Source organism: Centrocercus urophasianus, unplaced genomic scaffold (genome assembly GCF_019232065.1).
Source record: "Centrocercus urophasianus isolate 14NV4802_14NV808 unplaced genomic scaffold, USGS_Curo_1.0 seq_11, whole genome shotgun sequence".
Lineage (NCBI taxonomy): Eukaryota > Metazoa > Chordata > Aves > Galliformes > Phasianidae > Centrocercus > Centrocercus urophasianus.
This window is the reverse complement of record NW_024884253.1, coordinates 43,457,289-43,480,531: the sequence shown is the minus strand read 5'-3', so window position 1 is coordinate 43,480,531 and position 23,243 is coordinate 43,457,289. Positions and strand designations below refer to the sequence as shown.

Below are 23,243 nucleotides of genomic sequence, written 5' to 3'. Positions count from 1 at the left end.
CCGTGGCCTGCTGTTTTGACTCCAACTCACAGTAGTGACACCACATCTCATCTCACGGTAAAGCGATGTGATCCACAAACAGTGATCTTCAGCCTTGCATTGGCTCAACAGGTTCTCACAAACTTGCATATGGTGTTCTTTCTGTTCCTGTGTGAACATTCTTGGGATCACCTGGCACAAACTTTCTAATATTCCAAGGTTGCCACTGTTGTTTCCAACAAGCTGAAGTGGACGTTCAGCTCCATGCACAGTTTCCTGGTCATAATTCAACAATTTATGTAGATGAATTGATCAAGGCACCCTTCATTTAATGGTGTCACAGCTCTGCATGGCCATTTGCAATAATGCCTTGTCTTGCTGCATGTGGCTGTCACCACTGCTGAAACATACCACCCACTCCTCACTGTGCTCACATCCACTGTTTGGTCTCCATAAATATTCAGCAAGCATCAACAAATATCAGATATGCCATTTTTTCTGTATGAGGGAACCCAAGGACACACTTTTGTTTCAGACGCACTTCAGCGTCAGACACCATTCTGTCAGATCAACCCCTGCTGCTGTCTGTGACACAGTAACAAAATGTAACAGAATACTGGTGGAAAGGTTCAATCCCTACCAAACAACAATATCACCAATATCTGCCTCTGATGCTACTGGCGAACATATTTAAATAGGAGGAATTAATTTCAGTGCGGCCCTCATAATTTATCTAGAGCAGCATCTGTGTATGTCAACAGCCCAAAGACCTGTGTGAATCCATCTGAGATTCCTGAACATAATGTAAACTATTATTTATATAATAAATAATATTATATAAAAATAATATGAAGTACTACATGAAATAACCAGATAGTGAACACTATACTCTTGCCATAAAAACTAGTAGGACTGATTCTAGGAGCCACAAATCCCCCAGATTTGTGAACCCTGCTCTCCAAGCTACAAGCATATTGACAAAACCAAACAGAGAACGATAAAATTCCAAGAATGAAAGAGATGAGCCAGTAAACCATCAATACAGGCAAGTTATGTCACTTTACTTCATTCAAATTCTTCAAAAATATAAATACAAAATGCTTAGTTGTATACGCAACAAAAACTTCTGAATACGAGTTTTTTGACAAAGCCTTTAGACTAAATATTGTACGTGGATATACGCTGTAATCGATCAGAAACTACCCAATGAGAAGAAAAAAGAAAATACACGAAGGTCAAAGAATAAAGGAACATACAGAGATCTCTTGAAAATATTTAATAATAAGTGCCAACATTTGAAGGTGTTACAATATTAACTGTTCAATATTATGAAAGAAAAAATAAGTAGAACAAAAAGTAGAACAAAAAAAATAAGAATGAGTGAAATTCAAATGGAAAAAAGTAAGACGATTACACCGAGTTTAGAACCACTTTTTCTTCTGCAAGAACTAACACTGGAACTGATCTGGGAAAAAAAATGACAACTACCTGGAGAGTTTTGTGAGACAAAAATAGAAAAATTCCATTAAAACCACTCAAAATACACAGATCTACTTTCTGATCATCTTCAATGCTCGATTTAACAAAAGTCAGGTATAAAACATAAAAAATAAAATGCCGTGGCATTTGTGATAATAACACATGTTTGGTTCAGGGAAAGCAATCACAAAGAGATACTATAAAAGCAAAAGGACTCCAAAGACAGGCAATCAGTGATTAAAGACTTTGAATTTCTTTTACCTGAAACAAATCAAAAATGACAGATTTTTATTTTTACAGAGAAAGGAAATGAACATAAGAGGATATGTCAGAAATACAATTTAATGTATGATCTACAGAAAAAGTAGATCATCCAATTTATGTTTTAACAACAAAGAAAACCCCAGGAGAACAGTCAATAAATTGAGGAATAACATTAAACATATGAGACACCGTCTAAATCACAAAAACCTGAGGAATTCATCAACACAAGACATCAGAACAAGGTTTAAATAGGATTTGGAGATAATTACACATACATGTATGTGATAGAGACAGTTACGTTATATATAATATTTTTAAAGGGTGCTGTAAGCTTTCATGTCAGGGTCATAAACCAATCAACTACCTGATAGCAATTAAAAAGAAGTGTCTCCAGCAGATATAATTATTCCCCTGTGAAATTCCTCTACAGCATCTTTCTGCTTGCCGCAGACGGAAGAAAAAGAAGAAAAAATTGTTTTAAAATGGCAATTTCCCTGTTTCTATCACAGTTATTCCAAGCTTTCAGAGGTAGAACACTTCTTTTAAATCATCTTTAATTAAAAGGAAGTAAACCTGGGTCACTTAGCCTTTTTTTTCTTTTTTAAATTGACAGTTCCTGGTAATATACAGTAACCATGATAAAGACCTTCTGAAGTACAAAATTACCACAACATTCAAAAGCTAAATACTTGAATAAAAACGAAAATAAGGAAGAAAAAAACCCCAACACTGTGAAAGCAAAGTGACTCAACTTGAACCCTGCACATTCAGTCATTCGGATAAGATCACATCCAAATGTCGTTAGGTTGAAAGAACCAGAGGAAAGGCTACTTTCTTCATTCTTCTGAATAAGAGACAGAAAGGGATGAATATTAAAATCTCCCCTAATTTTATTCCAATTATGAAGTAGAAAATGTTAAACAAATAAGAAGTAAATTAAAAAATTTGAAGTAAAATAAGCATTAAAAGTACCTTTGCTTGCTAAACACTGATTTTTGGGTCATGTTCCCAAAAACAGATTGCAATTCAAAGACACCATAAGCATTTATGATTTATCAGAGCATGACAGAAAGTTTAAACTATGTTGCCTAATTGCGAAAAGCTAAACTAGAGTAAGACTGAAACTGGCCTACAATTACAAGTTAAAAAAGAAGGCAAGAAAAATAAACACTGGATTTCAGCTGACAGTTTTCAGCAAACAAATCTTAGAAGTTATTTGAAAGCAAAAACTCGTAACAACAGTCAAACTGCTTTTTACTGGCAATTTTCTTTCAAGCAATAAAATAAATCAAATGCAAGAAATCAAACAAAAATGTGTCATGGTGGAATTGTACATCTGGAACTTTTATCTATCATTTCTTTCCTGCCCTGTGCCAAAATACCAGATTTTTCTTACCACCAGCAGTAGGTTGAAAGTTTTGATTACGCATCATAATGATGGAATACTAACTCAGTAGTCAGAAAACTTAAAGCAATAAAAATGTACAAGTCAGGAAATACAGTTCAGCATATGCTGAAGCAAAGATCAATACACATAGCAATAGATATTTAAAGGACACTACCACAAATTCAATTTTCTTGAAATTCTCTCAGAATAACAATTACAAGCTACATGCAGTGCCAACATAAAAGTCTTCTAATCTTTCTAACAGGAGCTCTAACTTGGGATTCAATCGATCACCTTTGTTTTCAGCTCTCAAATACCATTTTCTGCAAAGCAAAATATCCTATCCCAGGAGGTACTCTGGGATATCACATTGCTAATAGCACAGCACCTGTCCCAGCCTCAGAGAACAGCACCCTGCTGATAGATGGTGATGACACAGCAGAATACTTAGTGAGGTGTCAGAGTGGGAAATAAGATCATAAAGGAATACATCTCCAAGACTTGAAAACACTAAGATTCATTTAATTGGGTTATGACTTTTCTACTAGAAGCAGAGTATTCTTGTACTGAGAATATCTTAGATGGAAAAACAACAACAAAAAAACCTGCAACCTATATAAACTCTCAGAAAGCGTAATTCTTGGGGATAGAGACTTCCACATGAAAAAACATTTACAATCTGAACTAAAAAGTAAATTACAAATGCAACTTATATCGTTATTGGAAGTAGTTGTGACACCAGCAAAGGAATTCTAAATGTAGAATGACAACCAGTTCTTAAGTCTGAATTTATACAAATATCTTCAACAATCAGAAATACTCTGACTTAATATGTGAATCAAAAGTTACAAGATTTTGTAATGTAGCAATTATGCACTTTGTTCAAGAGAAAACTGGAATCTTCAGTTGTTTCAAACTGTGTAAATGACAGCCTAAAACTATTTCACTGTACAAATATACCTTAACTCCATTTTAAGTGTGTGTGGGAACTGCTGAATCACGGCCTGAACCTCTGATTGATCACCTGAGGTGAGCAATGAATCAGCCATGGGAGCACAGGTGAAGGCAATTCACCCGTGCTGCTGGAAGGGGTGAGCTTGGCTCCACCTCTCCTAGACCCCATTTAAAAGTTGACTACCAGAGGGGAAGGATTGTTTTCTGGAGATTCCTCCTTTCTGAGTTTTCCAGTGAGCCCAGGACAAGGGTAAGCCCCCTATCTATTCTTTTTTGGTGTAATAATCTGCTTAGCCAAACTCTCTTGTATATTCCTTAATTATAACACCTGTATATTCACTGATTATCCAAAGGGCCTGAAAATTTAACCTTAAAATACTTTCTCTATACAGTAATAGCTCTTCTGATACTCAAAAAGTAATCACACAGAATTCTTAACTCTTGATGTAACTAGAAATCATTTAAATAGAAAGCTAAATAATCTGGTACAAATTCAGATGATTTTGTTGTAAAAGACCAGGAATAAGTTGGGTGCGGGCATTCACTCAGAGAACCTTCAGCTACTGGGACCAGACAGATGAAGAGGTGCTCTGTAGCTGCTCCACAAAATGCTGTTTATATCAGAAGACTTCCATTTCATAACCATTAATCTCCTGACTCTTTTTAAGATGCTTTAAGACCTGGTCCAATATTTACAGGTTTTGCTCATATTTATTAATGTAAAATGGAAAAATTCCATCTCTACTTCAGCTAGCAGATGTTAAGAAAACTCAATTAAAGCATAAAGACTACTGCTGAACCTGATGTAAGTTTCATTAAGGAAGCAGCAAAGCTGTACAGTCAAAAGGACTTGCATCTGTACAAATAACATTGATATTACCAGTGTGCTTTGTACTACTCTCAGCAAACTGTCTTGGGCTGAGACAGAGATGTATTGTTCAAATATTGTACTGAAGGGAGGCAAATCACATCTTCAAACACAAGAATTACATTTTAGAACATAACCTTAATCAAATTGGTCATTGTGTTTTAGTGATTTCTGCATCAGCCACAGAAGTTGTAATTCTTCGTGCACAGTGCACTAGCTCCCCATGTGGACACACTTGATTAGCAATATATGCAGAGTAGCTTACAGAAGTCACAGCCATCCTCTTATTTCAAGTGCTCTGTGAATCCACCCATAACATGGAAACATCTCAAAACCCCACATTCTAGTAAGAACTTCTGATAAGTGCTGGTGGTGCTCCTTGCAGCTGCTCTCCATTTCCTAATACTACCCTACTGGTGTTGCTGACACAGTCATCTATACAGTCCTGCAGTTAATCTGATTTAATTCAGAATGAGACTATCCCCCTTTCTCCATAATTATTCCACTGACTTTTCCAGATAGGTTCATCAAACAAAAACAAAATGCAGCAGAACTGTATCTGAAGACAGTGCAGCACTGCTTATATCAGCTTAACCAGGTAAAGAGAATGGGAAACTTATCCAACAGCCAAACTTCTTTCCAACTTTCAAAAGCCTCTCTGCAGTAAAACAAACCACCTGGAAAAATGGATAACATGAGGATCCACAATCTGAGAATTCTTTCAGAAATGTATCGCATATAGTTTTCTTTTGCTTGAGAAGGATGACTCTACTGGCCCCAAAAGATACAGCACAACTTACAGATTTCTTGATATAGAAAGTCAACAAACCAACCAGGTGAGGAACAGCTCACCAAACCTATGCTACAGGAAATCTGACTCTTTGGCTCTTAAGTTTTCTAACATGCTTGTAATACTGATAGTTTTACAAGACCTCCTCCTCATAAAGGGAAGGTTCTAGTTGTATTCCCAAATTTTTCATTTAGCAACAAAGACAGCCTTACTTGAGACTATGGACATCATCAGAGGGGTCATACCATTTGCACCTTTGGCTCACAAAACAGAGAAAAGGAACAAAGCCCTTGTAGGAACAAGTTAGTTATTATCAATTCAACATTTCCACTAGCTTGGTAACTTCTAGTAACAACACAGAACACAAAGCTTAATTTAACTATGCCAAACAGAGCTGCTCTGGTTGCCTCTCATTCAAGGGGAGTTGGGAAATTGTTTTCCTATTTAAGTTACTTTAATGTGAAACTTCACACCAAGCAGAATCATCTAAATTTTTTCTTTTTAAGAGCACTGACAGTGACAGAAATCCTCCTTGGAGTGTACCTGTGCAGTATAAAGAATATGAATGCCACACCATTCCTCCTTTTTTCAGGGATTTTAGCTTGGTTACTATTACTGTCATCTCCTATCTAGAGTCTTGTCTTTCAAAAATACAGTACTTTTCTAGAATACTTTTTGAAAACTGTTTTTTAAACATTTAATAGGAGTGATTTTTTTTTTCTCCAAAAATTCATGCTCCACTCTAACTAATCACTCACTTGCCTCATGACAGGAAACACTGAATCTTTTACACCCTGTTGCCTATTAATTCAATTCACAAGTGAACTTGTGTTCTTCATGGACTTATGTTCTGAAAGGCTCATCCAGAGTAACACTCCTACTGCTTTCAGTCTCTGTTTTGAAAATAATTCAACCCTCTCATTCAGTGTGTGAAGAATTAAGCCCAAAGTTCAAAGACTGATGCCAGTAGTGATCATGAGGAAAGAAAACACCACTAACAGATTTTCCACATCATACAGAAGAGACAAGACTGTCTCAAACATTTAGAGTACAACTGGACACAAGTCTCATTAATTCAGTATCCCTTTCACTCTTAGGAACTTCAGTTACACTTGTAAATTTTACTTTAAGTTATTAAAATTGTTATGGATGGTATCTTGCTTTTTTTTCTAATTAGCATGTATTTAAGGTCAATTTTATGTTCAGAATGAAGGACTCTTTAAAAAAAAAGTGCACACCGAGGAACTTGGAAGTGCTAGCATTTCCTAGGTCTCCACATTATTTCTGTAAGCTAATAACATCCCCAAATATATCAGATGCATAGATTGAATAGCACCCATTTGAGAAGTACTTAAGTGTAGACTATCATTCAGCCACCTGAACTCTTCACTATTAAAAAAAAAAAACCCTCCCCTCACCAAAAATAGCAAAAAACAACTGTCTCCCACTAAGAAAGTTTGGGGTCCCTTCCACTCAAAGACATTTTGCAAATCTGTGAAGCTTAAGGAAGAGTTTAGTCAGGTGCTGGTAGTGTTACTTAATTTTTACCTCTTGATTCTGTTTCCTTGGAAGTAAGCATCATTTCAGTTTTTGTTGAAAAGGTGTGTTTATTTAAAAAAAAAAAATACGCCATTTTATATTAGAACTAATTAGTAAAAAATAATTTGAACTGTGACAAGATGGAACTACATTGTGAAAAACAGAAGAATCACACAAGTCCTAGAAGCAGCTTTATTTTTGAGAGAAATTTCTCAAGCAAGAAAAAAATCACTGCATTGATTTTTATTAATGAACTTCTCAATATTACAATAACAAGAAAAAAATTAATGATACGCATACATTTTCCTATAACTCAAGCACTGAGCTTTCCTGCAAGTCACTTCATATGCGGAATCTGGTTTGTCAGGGGAGTTAACTCGCTTTTATAAGAAAGTTAGTGACAATCATTAGCCTTCCTTTTCATCACAATCCTGAAGCATACACAGAAATCAAGAGCCCTGCGTACTGGCTGAAGGCAAGCTGCGCTGCATATGAGAAACTTCTGTGTTTAAAGAGAAAGTTTCCTACCTAATAATTCCTGTAGACCTCTTTATCTGCAGTTATAAAAACCACTAACATGCACACACATGCAGAACAAAACTTTCCCTCTATTTCTTTCAGGAAAGTTATCATCATGAGTTGTTCTCTCATGGATTCCTGGTAAAAAGCAGTAGGACAGGAGAGGAAAAAGGCCTGAGCAGGTAAGTCTATTTTCATTCAACAGTTGGCAATAACTTTTAATGCCATTCTCTCAAGAAAACATAAGAACTAAAATAAAGGTTGGAGAAAGCAAGATGTAATTTTAGGTATCGTGTAGTTCAGGACACATTATTTCCATGCACACTACTATTTGGGGGTGGGGGTTGTCTTAAAGTCCTAGTAATGACTTTTAATTGCATCTTTGTTCTATGCATTTTAAGGACACCAATATTTCCCTATTACTTCCCTTAAACTTAGACCAAAGGAAACCAAATACACGTGTAAAGCAAGGAACACAACACAAGCTCTTTTGGGAAAGCTTACCCAATGATGGTAAACAGATTTTCCACTGCTGTCCAAGGCAAGCACCTGTAAACTTAGTAAGAGGCAACAAAAGGTGGTATCAACAGCAGACTTAGCCACCACTCCCATCCTGTTCAGAAGACACTACTCTGAGCAACCCTGCTATTGACACTGCTGTTGCTTGTCAACTCAAGGAGATCAACCTCACGTTTCCTTTGTATTCTGATATGCAGGAAGCTCTCTTGTAACAGGAGTCACACATTGTAAATGTTTCTGTTGTATAATATTCAACAAGAAATTATGACATCGGAGCTTCAAAGTCTTTCCAGCTCTCTGTGCCTGCAATGCTTACTTCATCTGTTACAACTCTTCCTTATGTCCAGGCCCTTGAAAGCATTTATCTTTGCAACATGGTTGGTTCACTATAATTTTGCTTAACGTTAAGACTTATCTTGTTCCTTGCATGCAATATCAAGCTCATTTTAGAAAAGATGTACAATCATTCTATTACAATTGTGCATTCTGAAAGACAGTCAAGGAGTAAAGCAGCATTTCATCATTTTTATATAACATCCAATCTGTTTAATACAAAACACAGGAAAAAGGCAGCAATTACCTTTAACAGTCCAGGCAAAGTGTGAAAAAGAACACAGTGCAAACATTTTTGTCAAGTAATACTCAAATGTGAAATCCACAGACAACCATGAGAGGATAAAATGAAGTTACAAGGCAAGCCAACTTGGACCCAGAATTAAGTTTTCATTTAGATCTTTTGCTCATTTTAAAAGCGACAATATTGACACACAATATTTTATAGCAAGTAAATATTAAGGTCTGAAACTTTATGAGAGGTGCATTAAAAGATAAAATTTAAATAACAAAAGAAGTGTAGTTTACATCAGAGAAGATCCTGCAGATAGGAACAGATCAGATACAACCTAACTTCAGAAGTTGCCCAGAGGCTAGCCCTCTTAAATTATACGAGAAGCTACTGCAACTGCAATACCATGAAATTTTTATATTCTACTACTTAAAAAATGTTCACACACATTGTCTTGCTTCAAACTTCATTGGTGTCAGCCACAAAACTTGAATTTTATTAAGACTGTTTAAATGCTGCCACAAAAGTGTGGTGAACTGAAACGTAACACTTCATAAGCTTCCTTAGGTCTTAAGTGAAAAACCAAATGAAGCAAGCTTGAAGAAATTTATCTTATATTAAACAAGCAGTAGCTCACACGTACCCAAATTCTGCTGGCTAAAATTCATTGGAAAGATAGATTGTTTAAAGAATGATTTTTCCAAGAACTGCAACAAAAAGTTGTTCTTATCTGATTAAGTTATCCCATTTCAAGCAAGTCTTCAAAGATTTTACTTGGTAGGTGAAAGAGTCTACACTTCACTAAGACTGAACGTCTGAACTTAACTTTGTATTACCTTTGTATTCCCTATCCAGTTATTCAAAGGAGAAAAAACACTGTACTATTTTGTCACTGCTGAAAAATATTCCTTATGTTGAGGAGCAGAAATGCACTTCAGTCCTGGTCTGCAAAAACCTTTCATGGCCCTATCCTCACTTTTTTGTTAAGAGAATGTCACCACACTCAACGCAGCTGTGCACCAGGGACTAGAATAAGGTCAAATTCATTTCCAGTTGTCATCAGAACCAGGATATGAATTAAGCCTCCAAGAACATATTAGATGAGTAACATATACAGCCTTCTTAAAGGTTTCCTTCCCTTCCCCCACAGCTACAAGCTTGGATTTATAAAGAGAAGCCTCTACAGGCACAACAGGTTGGACATAATGAAGCACCATTTCTATAGTCCTCTAGGTACCAACTTGAAAAGATGCTTTGCTAGTAGCAATGATTGGAGAACACTTCTCCAGAGACCAAAGAAAAAGTAATTCAATTTCAGTTGGTAAGAACTAGTATCTAGGAATGGATGTTTTATAGACATTCTTTTTAGCTTCATATTACAGAAATGAATCAAGACTATATTAATTCAAGAAAAGTCTTATGACTAAAAAACAAAAGAACTTCCTTGTGTTACTCGCAGTGAACTCCCAGAGCTTTCCTATTAACACAAAACCACAACCAGATAGCAAGTTGTTTTAATGCTTATTGCATCTTTCCTTGCCACTCTACAAACAACAAAAATAGGGGAAAAACTGGTGGTATCTTATGAAATAAAAAGTTCAGCGATACAGATTCAGAGAAAATACAGATTTTTTAAAAGAAGCAAGCATTATCCAACAAATGCTTCAATTCTAAACCTATGCAGTGTTTCAATATAAGCCCACACAACCTTATTTCTCACAAGTTAGCACGATCAATAAGGCATACAGGTTGCTTTGTGACAAAGGAGAGAAGGAAAGAATTTAAGAAACTCACCTAAAGTACCTCAAAGCTGATATTTACCCAACCCCATTCCATGAAGGTTCAAGAATAGATAATATTCCAGCAGAAAACAAGAAGTAAAATAAAACTAAACACCTCACTTTTCTCTGATGTAGAGGGAAAAAGAGAATACTGTCGTAGGAGCTGATCAAGAGCCACACCAGGAGACTTCTTAGTTGAGAAAAATCAAAGTCATCTATAAGCCAAACCAGACAACCTGCACGCACAGCATGTTTAATCCCAGTCCATAAGCCTTCAGTTAAATAACTCAGATTGTGAGTATAATATAAGCAGTGAGCTAACGAGACTTCAAATTTGACAAGAAGAGACATTCTATCTTGTATTCGCTGTGTAGTAAATTGCAGACTAACTATTTGGACAGTTTTTCAAACATCTCCCCCTCCCCATGAATCTGAATTACACCTAGTCCCTTGGTTTTATGCTACTTTGTACTTACTGCTGGTAGCAGAGACTGCATGTTCTGGTTGGAGTCAGCTATAGTAGCTAGATAAACCAAGTTTGTGTGTAGCATCTGCTGGTATCTACCAAAACGAACAAAGGAAAAGAGGCCTTAAGTCACAGTGACAATCTTGGAATTCAACTCTATACATGTCAAGAAACAACTTCCAACAGCTTACAAGAGTACGGTTATTAGGAATCCTACATCCTTTCCTCACATCTCCCTACTGACCAACCTTTCCCAGTTTCTCTGCCAAGTCTGGCTTGTCCTCTACAGTTTCTGTACTGCAAATTAAATCTAAAACATGGTGACCTCGACTGCTTCACTTCCTACCCTAAGCAAAGTCACTAGGAGGCATTTAGAGTATGAGTGCGTCAGTTTGACATTATTTCCAACAGAAACACTGGGGAAAGAGAGCTCTTTCTATTATGTCCCTAGATACAAGGTATCATATCGTTATGAATCATGACCAAGAACAGCAATAACATTCCATCAGGATCCTGAGATCTGAATGTCCGCTGTTGAATTTTTTTTCTGCTGCAGAACCAGATTCTAGAGTACCAACATCCAGCCCAGAGTCAAATGAACAACCTTGTAAGCAGGAGCAGAGTACAAGTACGTAACTACAGGCTTGCATACAGCTTAATATAGTAACTGTGTGCTACACTTCACTCATATCAGTAGAAGTAATCCCCTGAAACAAAAATACCTACCATTTGTCACCCCAGCTTTCCCCCCAGATTACCAGCCTCTTAGAAATAGCCTCAACAGCCACACTGTGATAACCTATCTGTCATCACATGGAGGAATATCTGTCCAGGTCCACAGCTGTCTGACCCTCCAGAACCCCCACTAGACAACAGGTTGACATGGTATATTCTGGCAAGCCAAACTTAAGGTGGAGTTTCCTCTTGGGCAAGTGGTAAACAGCATAAATACTGTATCGTTCTGAAAGGTCTGAGAAGAAAGCTACCTCCTTCCCAAACTGTAATTACAACACAGAGGTAGATCTCTCAGTTACACAGTCCCCATTTTTTTTTGTTGTTGTTATTATGCTATCAACTTGCAGTACTCAAGCTGCAATGTTGCACTGATGGAAATGATAGTTACACAGCAAAGAAAAAAATTAACCACAGTATTTGCAGCAATATTTTTCTAATCTTCTCAGCGTGGTTCTCTTTCAAGGTGAGCTACATAAATCAACTGATCTAGATGGAAATTCACCCAGTCCACAGTAGATTTGGATTAATGTCTTACTGAGAGCATTCAGATGTCTTTCCTTTGTTTTGGTAGTCCATTATACACTGAATAAGGTGGTTATTTTCATCCAGCATCTGAAACAACAAAGAAGTCTGAGGTAAGCGTAACATTCTTTATGGAAAAAAATAACTGAAGACAATTATGAGTCTTACTCTTAAAGTTTGATTTCTTTTTAAAACTAACAAAATTAATATTCCAGAAAGCCCTACTTCAACCAATTACTTACATTCTTTCGCTCTTCCTCCTTAGTTTTATAGGTTTTAGTATAAGGGTTTTAAGTCACTATTATAACTACATTTATGATGTTCCCTATTTAAATACCTATATTCCATCTACAAGAAGTTCATGGGAAGTATTCTGAGTTTTCATGTAATCTCAAGTGAAGAACAAACTTGAAAACTTGGGGCATAAATTCTTCTTCTCCCTCCGAAACCAACAATTCAATAATAAAAGACATTGCAATGGTTAATTGATAGAAACTGAGCTTAACAGGCATGATTGTTTCAAGGAAACACTTTGAAAAGTTAGGCCATATTTACATTATAAATGTTCTGTGTAATTACTCTTAAAACACAGTTTAACTGGCACAACAGACAATATTTCAGAAGTGTCTGGGGATATGAACGCATGCTAATTACTTTTCTGGGGAAAATAAAGTTCTAAAACCATGGGAAATTGCAGGTCTCATAGCCTTCTGCAGGAAGTACAGGAAATAAAGATGTTCTATGCCAACAAACAGGAAAAAATATACAGCCTGGTTTCCTGGAGTTGCACATTCTCACGCTTGTGTCTTTGTTTTAATCCCCTCATCTGCTCTCTGATCAGACAGGAATTAAGTAAAACCATGGCAAGTCTTAACTACCAACAAAGTTACCAAGTCTGCTCAGCTAAATGGAAAATATTACATCAATTTCTTGGTTCCTCTAAGTGGAAAACTGGTTTCTATCCTTGCAGCCTACCAAGTGCCACATCCTAAATCTGCAAATCTGGCCACCTCTTTCCTCCCCTTATGTTTTGGACATGACACTCAGCTACTGAATTTCACAAAGCTAATACAATCTTAATCATCTTCGAGGCTCTTCCCTTCTTCCGTACATCAAATCAAAACATCTCAAGTTTGAACGTGGTTGAGATTAGCCAGGTTTATAATTCTACAAGGGAAGCACAAGCACTGTAATTACATCATTTTCATTTCCCTAGGAATCCAACTTCAGCAAATTCTACAAAAAAAACCCAAAAAAACAAAAAAACAACTTTTTTTTTATTCCTTTTGACTAATCCACCTCTATTACAAAGAAGATCATAAACCTTACAACCTTAAGCAGTTCACTCAGGATTTACATCCAGATAAGAATAAAGCAAACAGTTCAAACAGTTGAGTCTTCCCAAATTCAAACTAGCAATTCACCAAAATACAGTAGAACAATCAGTGAGAAATTGTTCTTGCCCAAAATTGCTGGACCTGGAAACATTGTCCTTAAGTAGGAATCAGACAAGAACCACAATACCCCAAGTTTCTGAACTCCTGATACTAAGCAGAATTACATTTGCACACACCTAAGAGGATCCTGGACAGGCTTGTACACTGGCATACTTCATATGTGCTAACATTAAGTGTTAAGGAAACGCAGTGGCCAAATTCAACAGAAAAAGAGCTGGGGAAAAAGCAATTAGTACAATTTATATAGTATATAGAGTACTTGCTAGGGAAGTCTTGAATGAAGGCTCTTCTCAAAGACTCCAACTGTCTAGAGAAAGGCAGCATGTCAGCACCTGGGGTGGTGAGGCGCTGGCACAGCTGCCCATGTAAGCTGTGGTGCCACATCCCTGGAGGTGCTCAAGGCCAGGTTGGATGGGGCCCTGGGCAGCTGAGCTGCTGGATTGCAGCCCTGCCCACGGCACGGGGGGGACTGGGAGGGCTTTAAGGCTCCTTCCAATCTGAGCTATTCTACAATACAGGTAGAATTTGGAAGTGCCAGCGAGATGGTTGTTCTCCTCAGTGCTGCCATGCAGGCTGTACATCTTTGGGGAAAATAAATAAATAAAGCTAGGAGGAAAGAAAAGGAAAACAAATAAGAATACAACTGTATGCCTGACAGGACTAAAGGCACTGTTTGATACAATCAAGCTGTTGCTGATGGAAAACCAAAAAAGTTCTATGAAGAAGTTACAGATGTCTGCCATCACAAGACAGCCTTGTTTCTAGCTGGATGAAGACACCTCCAAGACTTCTGACAACTTACATGTGCCAGTTACAACAATTCTCCAGCTTCAGCTACAGCAGAGTTGTGCCAGTACACTAACACTGAATTAGTGGCTTGACTACAGCACAAGAAAAACCTGTCTACATTCAACACACAGTGACCTGCAGCCTGCAGACAGCTTTCTACCTGGTGGATACGCATTTCCCACCCTCACTTCTGAAGCACAGACTTCTGTGGTACTGTGTAAGGCTACACCGTAGCCCCAGGTCTTCCATGACACCCTGAGCCCGCAACACCTTGCTGACTCCCACGCTCTTTCCTAAGCCAGAAGCTGATTGTATCTGATGAGCTCCCACACAAGGAGCTTGCCACCGTGAGTGGGAGAGATTTCAGAGCAAGAGTTGCACTGGTGACAGCGAGGGCCTATGGTTAAGTCCCAAAGCACAGCACTGAACCGAAGCACACTCCCTCACCTCTGCCAACACGGAATACCAAGTTTAGAACACAGAATCACAGAATGGCCAGAGTTGGAAGGAACCTCGAGAATCATGAATCTCCAACACCCCTGCCACAGGCAGGGCCACCAACCTCCCCATTTAATACTAGACCATGCTGCTCAGGCCCCCATCCAATCTGGCCTTGAACACCTCCAGGGAAGGGGCATCCACAACCTCTCCGGGCAGCCTGTTCCAGCACCTCACCACTCTCTCTGTAAAGAATTTCCCCCTGACATCCCAACACACCACAGGTACGCTTCCCTCTCGCCGCTCCCTCCCGCAGCAGCCCCGTCACGGCCGCCGGCCATAGCGCTTCCCTTTAAGCTTCAGAGGAGGAGCAGAATGGGAGAAGGCCTTATTTCGCGGCGGCCCCAGCACTCGCCCCGCGGAGCCCGCAGTTACGTAGGGCCCGGCTCGTTTTCCCTGACGGCCTCGCACGGCCCCCATCAGTGCGGCCGGGCCCTCAGCCCGCAGCCCTCCACCGCACCGCAACGAGGCCTCAGCCTCGCTCCGCCCGGCCGTCCCCGCGCGGCGCGAAGCCCCGGGCACTCCCTCACCTTCTGGATGGCGGCCGGCGTGATCTCGCCCTTCCCCCGCTGCCGGGGGGCCGCGAACGCCACCGACATGTCGCGCCGCTGCCGCCAGCAGGGCCCAACCCGCGCCCGCCCGCTCACGCGCACCCCGCGGCGGCGGGAGGCGGCCGCGATCCGGGAACGGAGCTGCGCGGGGGGCGGGGCGGCACAGCCCGCTCCCGCCGGGGAAAAGCTAAGGTGGGCCTGGACTCCTCCCCGCTTTTCGACAGCGAGAAGGGAGCCACGAAGGCCGCTGGGCGCTTCTAGGAGCTTGGCCGAAGCAACGGGACCGAGAGCCGGTCGCGCCGTTCGAACGCCGCCGCCCCACGCCGCGCCGACGTGGTCGGCCACCCCTCTCTTTGTCGCGGCGTTGGTACGTTCCGACCCCGCTCTGCTCAGCGCCGGACGGGCGGTGAAGTGGTACGGCCGGCAGAGGGGGAGGTGGGAGCAGGCGGCTCTCGCATTGCACGGAGCTGCGCTGCTCCCCGCGTGGCGGCAGTTGGTTGCGTCCGCTCTGCCGGCGGGGCGGGGAGCGTCTGCTCGGAGCGCTGTCTGAATCGACAGGTGGAGAAACGAAGAAATAAGAAGTTGCAGGGGAGCAGCTGGTGCTGCGTGCGCGCGGCTCGGCTGCGTAGGGCCTGCTGGCTCCTTTCCCTGGCCCCGTTTGTGCTAACAGGGTTTTTTCCTCTGTCTCCCACACGCTTCACCGTCATCGCGGCTATCGCACTCGTAGCACAGCAAAAGTGAGAAGATTGAAGAAACCTGTTCTGCTCAAGTTGATAGCCATCACGGTGACTCATGGTTACCATTCTGTGGTCTTTGAGTGAACTCAGTTGCAGCTCTGCTTAAACTTATGAGGTTGTTTTAATTATCACAAACAGTGAGGAGTCCCTAGAATGAATCACAGGGTTGGAAGGGATCCTAAAGCCCACCCAGTCCCATCCCATGCTATGGGCAGGGCTGCCACCCAGCAGCTCAGCTGCCCAGGGCCCCATCCAACCTGGCCTTGAGCACCTCCAGGGATAATGGGGCACCACAGCTTCTCTGGGCAGCTCTGCCAGTGCCTCACCAACCTCTGAGTGAAAAACTTCTCTTTGGCATCTAACCTAAATCTCCTTTAGTTTAAAGCTGTTCCCCCTTGTCCTATTGTTATCAGACCACATAAACCATCAGTTTCCTTCCTGCTTTATAAGCTCCCATCGAGTACTGGAAGGCCACAATGAGGTCTCCCCAAAGCCTTCTCTTCTCCAAGCTAAACAAACACAGATCCCTCAACCCATCTTCATGGGACAGGGCCTCCAGCTCTCTAGAAATGAGGAATGCACGACAGCTGTAGAATGTGCTATCTCTTAGCTAGGTGCAAGTAAAAAACAAGGACTTCACTCTTTAGCAGTATACTCGTGACTCTTTGGAACTGGTGAGGTGTGTGAATGTGTCCTAAGGCAGCAGGCCCCTTCATTAGCTGGACAGTAAGTGTTCTCATGAAATACACTAAACACCAAGAACTCAGCAAAGTGTTTTCTCGCAAGCATAGCTTATCTTTCTCTCATTCTCTGTTTACCCAGCTGCTGTCTGCAGAACATTTTGCATAGGGGTATCTTGGTGATGGCAGTATTGGAGAAAATAATGCTAACGTGTCAGCCATAGAAGTACTGCTTTAAAGATCTAAATGTTGCTCCATATTCTCCCACATTTTCATCTTGATGATGAGGAAAGGAGAAAAAATAGGCTTATGAGATTCTACAGATGAGAAACCATCAAATGAATGGAGTAACTGGCCACTGTATTTTGCAAAAATAGACCAAATTAAATATGAAAAACTTCTGAGTGCTTTCGTATTTCCACACAAAATATGGGAGATTGATATATAGAATTCAACTGATATGTGCGTAAGAGCATTCACTCCTAATAATTAAAACCACATCTTTGTCCTAGTTTTGTCAGGCAGTTAAATTAAATCGATTTATTTGTCTTTTCTTTGTGATGATTTTTCCTTCCCATTTTTAAAATGTTGGATTTCTATATTCATAAATAGCAACAGATCTAAAGAGACATTGGAAAAAGACTCCACAGCTCTACTTTAAAAACAACATTGTAAATAATGGCACAGACACATACAAGTAAGGAAATAGATAGCTACAGTGGAAATGTGCCACATGTCTCAGAACAAATAACCACAACAGGGTGTCTCTTTTATGACTTTCTTAATGCACTGCAATATGCCTAGATATCAAAGGACATATGGTATATTTTCTCTTTAATTGCATATTTATTTGCTCTTGTGAGTTACTCACAACTTTAACATTATTTAATTGCAGTTTAGATGCATAAATCCAGATCATCACCAAGAGCTTCAAATACAAATATATTTCAATCAGATCTTTCTTCCACTGCTGTTCTTATTTTCATCAATGTATTACCCTTTTTGTTTATGTGCATTTGAGTATTCCTTATTTCCTTTGAGATAGAAGAGCACAGAGAAGGATGGGCCCTTTTCTGAAAGATTCTTTTTCCTCAAGCTTCCAATTCATACTTTTTAATGGTAAGTAGCAGGTTATGATACAGGCCTCAAGTGTGGAGTCTGGAAAGTATTAACATTTTGTTTCTTGAGAAAGAAAGTGAAGGGAATAAAGGTAGAGTGGATTTAGTCTTCTCAGGACCAAGTCAAAATTCCTCATCACGAGGAATCAAATTCCTCATCACAAGAGGAATCATGTTTCAGCTAGTTTCTGAGAAACATGCAATGCTTGCAGCAATCCACTGTTTGAACAATTCTGAGGGTAAAAAAAATTGTAAGCTATCTCCAGTTTCTACCTATGTTTTCTGGCAGTATTGCCTGAATTCCCATGCATTCTCTGGAATACAATGGAAAGGTGAGAGAAGGAATCAGCATACATTCCCTTCCATGAGCAGGCCAATAGAAAATGCTAAATCATTATTATTTTTACATTTCAGATTTCATAATTGATGTTTACTGAGATATTCACAAGACAAAGGACAGCAAAAAATGTTATGATAGCTTTGTCTGCTTAGACTTGTTTGACTAAAGGTGTCAGTTGAGAATGTTTCCTGAGAGTAATTCCTGATGTTAATTTTTCTCAAATAAAGCTTTTAACATATTGGTGACAGCACTATGCTTTATGCATTTTGTGCAAAAAAACCACTCTCCTTGCTCTACTACGATAGACCATCTGCTAGTAGGATGATAGGTTGAATTACAGCGTTTTTTTTTTAGGGCACATCAGGGTGTTTCTGTGTGTGTTTTGTAACATCAGCAATACAATCAGGTAACGGTTACAACAAATCCCAAGCAAGCACTTTCTTTTGATAGATGAAGATGGAAAATAGCAGAAGGAAGAATTACTGTTGTTGGTTTAGTGTTTCTTTACCAGCTGAACTTGGTGTCACCTCATGACTTTGGTGGGATTTCCTGCATGCCCAGTTTCCATGGGGGTTCATGTTGCTGGAAATAGAGCTAGCATCTGTCTGTTTAAATGGCTGAGTCTGAAGAACGATTTAGAATCTACTTGATAAGCAGTAATTTGTTATCAAAATACGGCAATATTAATGTCAGGGTAAATTATGGTTTTCTTGGGATTGCACTAATGGTAAATTTGTCTTGAATTAATTCTTTCAGCTTCTTGTTTGATACTTTAAATTTTGCCATTTGTATTTTGCACTGGCTCTTGTATAGAATATTAATAAGAAGTAGCACCTGAAATGCAAGCCTCTACATTTTGATAAAAAGTGGATTACTCAAGTAGGATTGCATAGTACAATTATATTGGTGGCTCTGCTGTGTTCCAGTGGGGCAATAACAAAAACAGAAAAAAAACAATGTGATGCTAAATTTTTATTCTAGTGCCTGTCATTTTAGTCTGAAAATGTAAATATTTAGAATAAGGGCACTCACATCATGTTCAGTAGTTTGCACTAGTGGGAGTAAGTGCAGCAGCTGAATAGAGAAAATCTTTCTGTGTCCTGATTTTATTCTTCAAAAGGGAATCTCCAGCTAGTAGGAATGTATGCTATAAATAAAGAATAGCAGAACATCTAATCTAAGCCTCTTTGGAGCTGAAAATTCTTCAAGAATTCTTAGATGTTAATATTTTATTTTAGAACATGGAAACAAAGTACCATAGTTCCTGATTTCTTCATTTTTTGAATGTCAGAAGCAAAGCAGAAAGCACACTGTGCAGCTACAGGATAGTACTTCTGCCATGTCATCGGAAGTCTAATCAACCACTTGATGAAGGAATACAGAAAGATAATTAAATCACGTGTAGTTTTCTTTCTCTGAAGAAAGATTGATCTCATGACCTAACAGACCTCTCTCATTCTTCTGTCAGTTTTTCCAGTACTGCCCAGGATACTCTTATTCTTTGCCAAAAGGGCATACTGCTGACTCACACTCACCTTGTCCACCTAGATCCCCACATCCTTTCATGCTGGGCTGCTTTCCAGCCAGTTGGCCCCAGTGTGTACTGATACATGTGGTCATTCTTACTGAGGTGAAATACTTTGCACTTCCCTGTGCTGAATTTAATGAGGTTCATATCTGACCATTTCTTCAACCTGTTGAAGTCCCTCTGAATGGCAGTACTCACTCCTCTCAGTTAAGCAGTATTGGTCCTCATACTGACTCCAGAGATATATCACTACTGACTATCCTGCTGGACTCCATACCACTGATAACAACCTTATGAGCATGACAGTTCAGCTCATTTTCAGTAAGACACTCTACTCTTACCTAATCTGTACTTTATCCGTTTGTCTATGAGGATGGTATGGGAAATACTGTCTGAAATCTCATAAAGGTTGGGATTAAAAAATCCAGTACCATTCCCTCTTCCACCAAACCTGTTGTCTCTTCACAGAAGGCTATCAAGTGGGTGCAATTTACTCTTCATAAATCCATGCTGACTAGTCCCCATCACCTTTTTGTCCTTAATGTACTTAGACATGGTTTCCAGGATTTGTTCCATTACCTCCCCAGTGATTGAGGTGAGGCTGAATGGTCCCCTGGATCCTCTTTCTTGCCTTTCTTGATGATGGGTGCCTCCCATCAGGGCCCATGGACCTATGTAAGTTTATTTTGTTTAAATATTCCCTAACCTAATCCTGTTCCACCTTGTTGTCCTTGTTCCAGAATATCCCATGTCTCTAAGCATGGTGGTTTTTGAAAGCTGGTCTTAAAGACTGATGCAGAGAACATAATGAATACTTCAGCTTTTGTGGTGTCCACTGTCACAAGGCCGCTGCCCCACTCAGCACTGGGCTCACATTTTTCCCAGTCTTCCTTTTGCTACTGATAAATTCATGAAGTCTTTCTTGTGTTTCACATCCCTCATCAGATTCAGGTTGGCTTTGGCTTTCCTAACTCATTCCCTGCATACTCAGACAGCGTGTATATTCTTCCAGGATTCCACCTCTGTCCTTACATCAACTATTTTTGTATTTGGGTTCTATTAGGAATTCCTTGTTTATCCTTGCTCAGTCTCCAGCTTGTCAAGGTGGACCATTTTTGAGTTTGGAGGAGCTGAATCTTTGAAAATTGGCCATCTCTCATGGATCCCTCCTCTCTCTAGGACCATATACCAAGGGAGTCTTTCAAGTAGGTCCCTGATCAATCCAGATTCTGCTCTCCTGAAATCTCAGTTGTAATCCTGCTTTTTGCATTGTTCCATCCTTCCAGGATTCCAACATCTCATGGTCAATGCAGCCAAATCTGTCCAGGATCTTCTCATCCCTGACAAATCCTTCCTCATTTGTATGTGTGAGGTTCAGCTAAATACCTCTCCTTGTTGGCTCTTCGATCATCTTTTTTAGAGATTTGTCATCTATGTGCTCCCCAAGCCTTTTGTGTGGCTTGTGCCTTGCTGTGTTGCAACACCATCAGACAGCAGGAGTGCTAAAGACCTCTGTGATGATCAGAGCAAATGTGAGACTTCTACCAACTGTGTGAAGAAGACCTTCTACATACAGTCATAGAACCATAGAATATCCCAAGTTGGATGGGGCCGAACTCCCGGCTCCACACAGGACCACCCAAAATTCAAATCATATATTTGTCCATTGTCCAAACACCCCTTAAGCCCCAGCAGCCTGGGGCTGTGACCACTGCCCTGGGCAGCCTGATCCATGCCTACAAACATCTGGTGAAGAAACTTTTCCTAACCACCACCCAATGCTCTCCCGATGCAGCTCCATGCCGTTTCCCATGCCCTGTCACAATCACCAGAGAGCAGAGCTCAGCACTGCCCCTCTGCTCCCCTGGTGAGGAGCTGCAGGCCACAACATAGCCTCCCCTCTGCCTCCTCTGCTTAGGGCCAAACAAACCCATGGACCTCAGCCATTCCTCACACACCTTGCTCTCTAGATCCTACGCCATCTGTGTAGCCTTCCTTTGGACACTATCTAATAGTTTTATATCTTTCCTATACTGTGATGCCTAAAACTGCACATAGTGCTCAAGGTGAGGCTGTGCTGGTGCAGAATAGAGCACTGGTTGTACTTCTTCCCGATTGAATACGGACACCCAGAACAAGTTCACCAGTGCTGTTCTGCACCACTTGTTGTCACTGAGGTGCTGTATGGGAGAAGTGGCACCACTGGTTATTAATAGTGACAACACTGTCCCTGATCTAGTTTTGGACAAATATAATTGAGTTGACTCCTTGTCCATCCCAGGACAGAGCTCCATACTCCATTTCTGCTGTGGTCTCACGTAAACAGCATTTGTTTTTGTTCTCTTATCTCTGCTCATTTTTTTATATACTCTATATATTGCTCTTTAAATTATAGGAAAAAAATAGCATTGCCGTTTATAACTGTGTTCTTTAACTTTCTATATGTAAGATTTCTCAAAGTCATCATATATCTTATCAGAAGCTATTCAAGATTAATTATTTTGGTAAATAAAAAGCAATAAATTATACAACGAAATACAAATCAGGGAATACAGTTTTATTTGTCCAAAAATAGATTACAGAGAAAATCTTGTCACTCTTAATAACCAGCAGTGTAATTTCTCTTATACAGCACCTCAGTGACAACAAAACTCAGCAAAGAAACAATATACTTAGATTCCTGTAAATAACATCTGTGAGTATTACTGTGCTTGAAACCAATTTGGGAAAATAAACGCTAACTGAAATCTTGTTGTGTTGAATGTACATTTATCGTTCTCCACTTTTAATGTCTGATATTCTTGCTGCTTGCTTGCTTTTTTTTCTATGTTCCAAGTATTTTCAAGGGTAAAATCATTATGACTGTTGATCCAGTTGGAAGGTGAGGGTCTTCAACTCTTCTTACATACACTGCATATACATTTCACTCTTAGCTTGAAATGAGAGATACAGAATATTCATATTTTATAATACTTTAGAGGAAACAAAGATATACTTATGTTGAAGACATATGTTGTGTCATTGTTTGTACCATGGTATTCGTCCTTCCAGAAGGGGCTCTGTTTCCCTTTGGCTCCATTTCTGTATTTCATACTTGCCCAGCAATTTAGTCACCAGGACTACGTAAGGCACAGGACTCACTGAAGGCTAAATCTTGTTTCCTTTGAAAGCTTGCTCA

At 39.8% G+C, this 23,243-nt stretch overlaps 1 protein-coding gene across 3 annotated transcripts in view; it reads right to left on the bottom strand.

Annotated features, from left to right (window-relative positions):
- The window catches only part of SS18 (SS18 subunit of BAF chromatin remodeling complex), a 42,167-nt gene extending 26,433 nt beyond the window's left edge, over positions 1-15,734 (bottom strand). For all 3 annotated transcript variants that reach the window (XM_042838726.1, XM_042838731.1, XM_042838737.1), the window contains exons 1-3: positions 15,642-15,734; positions 12,381-12,457; positions 11,121-11,205 (exon numbers count right to left, since the gene is read on the bottom strand). In XM_042838726.1, the coding sequence (XP_042694660.1) occupies positions 11,121-11,205; positions 12,381-12,457; positions 15,642-15,710 (231 nt within the window). In that variant the 5' untranslated portion in view covers positions 15,711-15,734. The remainder of the gene's footprint in view (positions 1-11,120; positions 11,206-12,380; positions 12,458-15,641) is intronic.
- Positions 15,735-23,243: the final 7,509 nt, after the last annotated feature.